This window comes from Eriocheir sinensis, chromosome 5 (assembly GCF_024679095.1).
Source record: "Eriocheir sinensis breed Jianghai 21 chromosome 5, ASM2467909v1, whole genome shotgun sequence".
NCBI lineage: Eukaryota > Metazoa > Arthropoda > Malacostraca > Decapoda > Varunidae > Eriocheir > Eriocheir sinensis.
In genome coordinates, this window is record NC_066513.1 from 2,680,523 (window position 1) to 2,688,022 (window position 7,500).

Sequence of the window (7,500 nt, forward strand, 5' to 3'; positions counted from 1 at the left end):
AATCAATCAGGTTCCAATGAGTGTTTCTTAAGGTTCAAAGCGCAGAAGAAGGGTCAAACTACCGGAAGGGTCATAAAACTACCCCTGGAAATGCCCAAGACTTCTATGAAAGCCTTGTCAACAAATTCCAAAGGCCGTAAAGGAGATCAGTCGGGTTCCAATGGGCGTTTCTTTATATTCAAAGTGCTAAAGAATGATCAAACTACCGGAAGGGTCATAAAACTACCCCTGGAAATGCCCAAGACTTCTATGAAAGCCTTGTCAACAAATTCCAAAGGGCGTAAAGGAGATCAGTCGGGTTCCAATGGGCGTTTCTTTATATTCAAAGTGCTAAAGAATGATCAAATTACCGGAAGGGTCATAAAACTACCCTTGGAAATCCCCAAAACTCCCACGAAAGCCTTGTCAACAAACTCCAAAGGGCGAAAGGGAGATCAGTCGGGTTCCAATGAGTGTTTCTTTAGGTTCAAGGTGCAAAATAACGACCAAAATACCGGAAGGGTCATAAAACTACCCCAGGAAATGCCCAAGACTACTACGAAAGCCTTGTCAACAAACTCCAAAGGGCGAAAGGGAGATCAGTCGGGTTCCAATGAGTGTTTCTTTAGGTTCAAGGTGCAGAATAACGACCAAAATACCGGAAGGATCATAAAACTACCCCTGGAAATGCCTAAGAATCCCACGAAAGCCTTGTCAACAAATTCCAAAGGGCGAAAGGGAGATCAGTCGGGCTCCAATGAGTGTTTCTTTAGGTTCAAGGTGCAAAATAACGACCAAAATACCGGAAGGGTTATAAACTACCCCTGGAAATGTCCAAGACCCCCACGAAAGCCTTGTCAACAAACTCCAAAGGGCGAAAGGGAGATCAGTCGGGTTCCAATGAGTGTTTCTTTAGATTTAAGGTACATAAGCACGATCAAACTACCGGAAGGGTCATAAAACTACCCCAGGAAATGCCCAAGACTCCCACGAAAGCCTTGTCAACAAATTTCAAAGGCCGTAAAGGAGATCAGTCGGGTTCTAATGTAGGGTTGCACCGATAAGCAATTTGGCCGATTACCGATTACCGATTAATCGGTAACCAATAATCGGCCGATACCGATTAATCGGCCGATTATTTATAAATTGTAAATGTGATTAATCTTCATTAATTATTGGACACTGGTACCACAAAGTTAAAGACATACCGTAACCCACATGTTTACAACTTTGTTTACTGCCCAACTGTCATCTGCATGGAGAACAAATACGTCTAGTAATTTGTTACTTATAATTTAGCCTTGCTTTGTGGAAACATCCTGATTTTAATATGTTAGAATTTCCCAGTTTTCTCGTTCTTGTGGTGATCCTAGATGCTACTAGAAATGGTAGTGTACAGAAGGTTTATCAATCTCTCAAGTCTTCTACTAATTTACTGTCCTATGCACGGCAGGCTTGGTGAAGGACATTACTCAGTTACTGTGCTAAGCAAGTTGAAATAAGCATATCATTTTTCTTGGTTGTAATATAAAGTAATATGTTGATTTTTTTTTCTAGTTTCAAAGTTGAAGCAAATACCAGTGCTTCAGTTCATATCATAATTTTATATATCAATTTGAATTACATAATATACATTTGCATAGGGACTTGTTGGAAATAAATGCTGTGGAAAGGTATTAGAGTTTTGGTAACATCACCATCCTTACATTAACATTATTAGTACTGTGCTATGTACACTGTATTATAAAAGAGAGAAAAAATAATAATCGGCCCCGATTAATCGGTCAAAAGACCGATTACCGATTAATCGGCAAAGTGGCCGATTAGGCCGATTACCGATTACTTACCGATTAATCGGTGCAACCCTATTCTAATGAGTATTTCTTTAGATTCAAGGTATAAAAGCACGATCAAAATACCGGAAGGGTCATAAAACTACCCCAGTAAATGCCCAAGACGCCTACGAAAGCCTTGTTAAATATGTGTGCCTGGACGCGGAGAGGTTAAAGAATACGGCCCACAGAACTATGCTTACAAGTTACTGGGGAAGACACTAAGGGCCGTATTACTAAACATTTCGTCGCCCAAGTTCACATATTTGACAAGGCTTTCGTAGGAGTTTGTGGCATTTCCAGAAGTAGTTTTATGACAATGGTGGTAGTCTGACCCTTCTTCTGTACCATGAACCTAAAGAAACACTCATTAAAACCCGAATGATCCCCACTTTGACCTTTAGAAATAGTTCATGTGACAAGCGAATGTGTCTAATATTACCGACCTAAGAACACAAAAACCAGTATTCTTAAACGTATCCGCGCCTCAGTTCGCCTGTTTGAAAAAAAAGCCTCTTGTATAAGTTGCTGAGGTTTTCACGGACTGTTTTGTGATCCTAGTGATAGTTTTACCCGATTTCTGCATCATGAACACCCATGAAAACCTGGTCAATCTTCTCTGCGGCCTTGAGAAATGGTCGTAATGGGAGTCCGATGCGTTCAAGAATATGGATTTAATTATTTTGACACTGTGCATATCAATAAATTATAAAAATTGTGGTTGCCTTTATTCCGATGTCAAACAGAGGGCGAATTGATGGATGTTGAGAGAGAGAGAGAGAGAGAGAGAGAGAGAGAGAGTAGCAGCTTAGGTTCATGTTGTCACTTCTCTTAATTAACACGTTTTTGTCTTGTATTGAACGTGTCACAGTTTCGACGCCCGCGAGGCCTCGGCGGGACACCACAAGGTCCACGAGAACTCCAGCCTCGGCAGACGGTCACGCTTCACCCTCGAGGCGCTGCGGCGGAACTTTCAGGTAATGGAGGGACAGTTCTCAAGGGATTATGAAACAGGAAAGGAAGAAGGGAAAGACAAGCTGGTAACGAAAGGGAAAAGTAGTTTGAAGAAGAAAGAAGACTGGCAGGTAATTTTAGGGTAGTTTCTTTTTAATATCAATGGGAACAGCTCAGGCGCATTAAAAAAAAATGAAGACTGGAATGGCAAGCTAGTACCAGAAGGGAAAAGTAATTTGAAGAAGAAAGAAGAGTAACAGGTAATTTTAGGGTAGTTTCTTTTATACATCAATGGGAACAGCTCAGGCGCATTAAAAAAGAAAATAAGCAGAAAAGGAAGATGATTATTCCAAGCTAATAACAGAAGGGAAAGTAATTTGAAGAAGAAAAGGAGACGAGCTGGTAATTTTAGGGTAACCTTTTTTACATCAATTTAAAAAGCAGAAAATACAGATGGGAATGACAAGCCAGTAACAGAAAGGGAAGGTAATTTGAAGAAAGAAGGAAGAGAAGCAGGAAACCATAGGGAAAAGGGATGTTGAAAGGGACAAGCAGAATGGGGAAGCAGACATGGACGGCTGAGGAGAGGACAGAGAGGGACAGACAGAGGGCCAGTTCGACGGTCCACCACAGGGTCATTGTAAGGGAATGGAAGTGTCGAGCTGGTAACAAAAGGGGAAGGTAATAGGAAAAAGGAACAAACAAACAAACAAACAAAACAAAACAAATTATGGAGATGTACAGAAATGTGGAAATGAGGGTTAAAACTGCAGCAAGCATGACTGAGAGTTTTGATGTGAGGGTTGGGCTACACCAAGGTTCAGCCCTCAGCTCTTTTCTCTTTAATATAGTATTTGATGTGTTGACGGAGGGCGTAAGAAGAGGAGTGCCATTGGACATTATGCATGCGGATGATGTTGTGTTGGTTGGTGAATCAAAACAAGAAGTGGAGGAGAGGATGGAGGAGTGGCGTATAGCACTGGAGAGGCGGGGAATGCGAATAAGCAGAAGTAAGACGGAATATATGGTGATGACAGACCAGGATCAAGGCAGGAACAGGGACATGAGGAGCATAACATTAGATGGCCAGTCTCTGAATAGCGTGAAGGACTTCAGATATCTAGGTTCAACGGTTGCGGCAGATGGAAATGAAGAGGCGGGAGTTACAAGAAGGATACAGGCGGGATGGAATAATTGGCGTGATATGTCAGGAGTCCTCGGTGACAAGCGAATGCCAATGAAATTAAAAGGGAAAGTGTACAGAACAGTGGTGAGACCAGCTATGACATATGGCCTAGAAACTGTGCCAATGAAGAAGAGTAGGGAAAGAAAATTGGAAGTGGCAGAAATGAAAATGCTGAGATGGATGAGTGGAGTGACAAGAAAGGACAGGATTAAGAATGAAGTCATAAGAGGTACAATTAAGGTAACAAGTGTGGGTAAGAAGGTGCAGGAAGCGAGACTGAGATGGTTTGATCATGCCATGAGGAGAGAGGAAGGGAGTTGTGAAAGGCAGATAATGGACATGGAAGTGGGTGGCAGAAGGAAGAGAGGAAGACCCAGGACGAGATGGAAGGACTGTGTTGTGGCGGACAGAAAGGAGAAGAACTTGGACCTTGAAGTGGCGGAGGACAGGGTTAAATGGAGGAGACTCATCAAAAACAGCGACCCCGTATAGAAACGGGATAATAATGCTGCGGAAGAAGAAGAATAGGAAAAAGGAAGGAAGACAATCAGGACACCATAGGAAAAAGGGGCGTTGAAAGGGACAGGCAGAAAGGGCAAAACATAGCCGGCTGAGGAGAGGACACAGAGACGGTCCACCACAGAGTCATTGTAAGCGGATGGAAGTGTCAAGCTGGTAACAAAAGGGGAAGGTAATAGGAGAAAGAAAGGAAGACAAGCAGGAAACCATAAGGAAAAAGGGCGCTGAAAGAGACAGGCAAAAAGGGGAAGACATAGGTGGCTGAGGAGAGGACGGGGAGAGAGAGGGACAGACATAAAGACATGCAGGAAATCAGAGGGAAAAGGGACGTGAAAGAGACAGACGGAAAGGGAAAAACACGGAAGGGTGAGGAGAGGACAGAGAGAGAGAGGGACAGACAGAGGGCCAGTTCGACGGTCCACCAGAGTCATTGTCAGGGGATGGAAGTGTCAAGCTGTAAACAGAAGGGGAAGGTAATAGGAAGAAGGAAGGAAGACAAGCAGGAAATTATAGGAAAAAGGGGCATTGAAAGAGACAGGCATAAAGAGGAAGCAGATATGGACGGCTGAGAAATGGACGCGGGGGGGGGGGGAGAGAGAGAGAGAGAGAGAGAGAGAGAGAGAGAGAGAGAGAGAATTTTACCGTCCCTTTGTTCTATGTATACCGTAGTGTCTTGATGTTTCAATAAAAAAAAGGAGATAAGAGAGAGAGAGAGAGAGAGAGAGAGAGAGAGAGAGAGAGAGAGAGAGCCAGTTCGACGCTCCAACACAGTCATTGTCAACACTCAAACCAAACTGTATCCTCCTCACTAATCCTTTACTTCTACTTAGTACCAGACACTAAAGAAGGGATTTCGTGAGTGGTTTACCAAAATTTCCTTCTCTTTATATGAACGCCAAACTCTATACAGGGAACTTTCGTGCCTAATATTTTGTGTTTGTTTGGGCAGATTACGAGCTTGTGGTAAATGTCTGTGATGGTGCCTTGTTTTCCAGACTCCACTCGCCTCAAACTTCCTCTCTCTCTCTCTCTCTCTCTCTCTCTCTTTACTATTTTATCTCCACTATCATCCCTTTCCGTTTGTCCTTTTAATGTTCTATCTAAAATCATTCCTTCCTTCAAAATTCGATATCTTTCTTTAGTATTCTCTCGGTGCTCTCTGACGCTTCTTTCTCTTACGACAATCATTTCCAAAGGTCAAAGAAAGAGGTTAAACGCGTCCCCATGAGCGTCTCTTTTCGTTCACGGTCCAGAAACTTTGTCGAACTACCACCAAAGAGAGAGAGAGAGGGAAAAAAGTAGAAGGGAAATTGGAAGCAAAGGAAAGCAAGGGGCAGGGAAAGGAGGATAACACAGGCAAGAAAAGGGTAATAGAGGAGAGTGGAAAGAGAAAATAAAAACCGACACGAGACGCCACTCTTTCAATCTGTCGAGTGAGGGAAAGCTTGGCAGGACGGTCGGTATGCTGAGATTCTTCCGCCTCTTACATCCACTATTTCCAGAGGCCAAAAAGGGAGTTCAGTTGGGTTCTAATGAGTTCAGTTGGGTTCTAATGAGTTCAGTTGGGTTCTAATGAGTTCAGTTGGGTTCTAATGAGTTCAGTTGGGTTCTAATGAGTTCAGTTGGGTTCTAATGAGTTCAGTTGGGTTCTAATGAGTTCAGTTGGGTTCTAATGAGTTCAGTTGGGTTCTCATGAGCTCAGTTGAGTTCTAATGAGTTCAGTTGGGTTCTAATGAGTTCAGTTGGGTTCTAATGAGTTCAGTTGGGTTCTAATGAGTTCAGTTGGGTTCTAATGAGTTCAGTTGGGTTCTAATGAGCTCAGTTGGGTTCTAATGAGTTCAGTTGGGTTCTAATGAGTTCAGTTGGGTTCTAATGAGTTCAGTTGGGTTCTCATGAGTTCAGTTGGGTTCTAATGAGTTCAGTTGGGTTCTCATGAGTTCAGTTGGGTTCTAATGAGTTCAGTTGGGTTCTAATGAGTTCAGTTGGGTTCTCATGAGTTCAGTTGAGTTCTAATGAGTTCAGTTGGGTTCTAATGAGTTCAGTTGGGTTCTAATGAGTTCAGTTGGGTTCTAATGAGTTCAGTTGGGTTCTAATGAGTTAAGTAGGGTTCTAATGAGTTCAGTTGGGTTCTCATGAGTTCAGTTGGGTTCTAATGAGTTCAGTTGGGTTCTAATGAGTTCAGTTGGGTTCTCATGAGTTCAGTTGGGTTCTAATGAGTTCAGTTGGGTTCTAATGAGTTCAGTTGGGTTCTCATGAGTTCAGTTGGGTTCTAATGAGTTCAGTTGGGTTCTCATGAGTTCAGTTGGGTTCTAATGAGTTCAGTTGGGTTCTAATGAGTTCAGTTGGGTTCTAATGAGTTCAGTTGGGTTCTAATGAGTTCAGTTGGGTTCTAATGAGTTCAGTTGGGTTCTAATGAGTTCAGTTGGGTTCTAATGAGTTCAGTTGGGTTCTAATGAGTTCAGTTGGGTTCTAATGAGTTCAGTTGGGTTCTAATGAGTTTTTAAGGTTCACTGTACAGAAGAAGTGTCAAACTACCACCAAAACTACCCATAGAAACGCTCACAAATCCCATGAAGGCCTTGTTGAATGTGTGTGCTTGGGCTTGGCCGTGTGTAGCGACTGGGCAGGAGGAGACACGCGCGGATGAGTGAGGGAAAGCTTGTCAGGACCAATGTCAATATAAGTAATATGTCGGGACACGCTCATCGCGGGGGAGGGAGTATGAGGGAGGGATGGGAGGTATAACTGTGACGTATCATGGGGTGTCGATGACAGAAAATGGATGAAGTAATGCTTGAGCAGAGACTACAGTAAAATGTCAACTTTTAACGTTTATTTAGCTCTTACATTAATTTTTTTTTACCACACTAAATCTAATGTTACAGGTTGATTTTTTTATGGTGAAGACTTGGTAATAGGTTAATTTTCATGACGATCAAGAATCGATCGATTTAACAATTCGTTTATGAAAAGTTAGGATGGAAAACTGGTCTACCGATAGACTTATATGGTTTCCTTACTCTTCACATG

The 7,500-nt window shown here is 42.6% G+C and overlaps 1 protein-coding gene across 1 annotated transcript in view; it reads left to right on the forward strand.

The window, feature by feature from the left end:
* The window catches only part of LOC126982756 (protein turtle homolog B-like), an 83,970-nt gene that overhangs the window by 1,429 nt on the left and 75,041 nt on the right, over positions 1-7,500 (forward strand). The window contains exon 2 of the mRNA XM_050835088.1: positions 2,683-2,788. Within this exon, the coding sequence (XP_050691045.1) occupies positions 2,683-2,788 (106 nt within the window). The remainder of the gene's footprint in view (positions 1-2,682; positions 2,789-7,500) is intronic.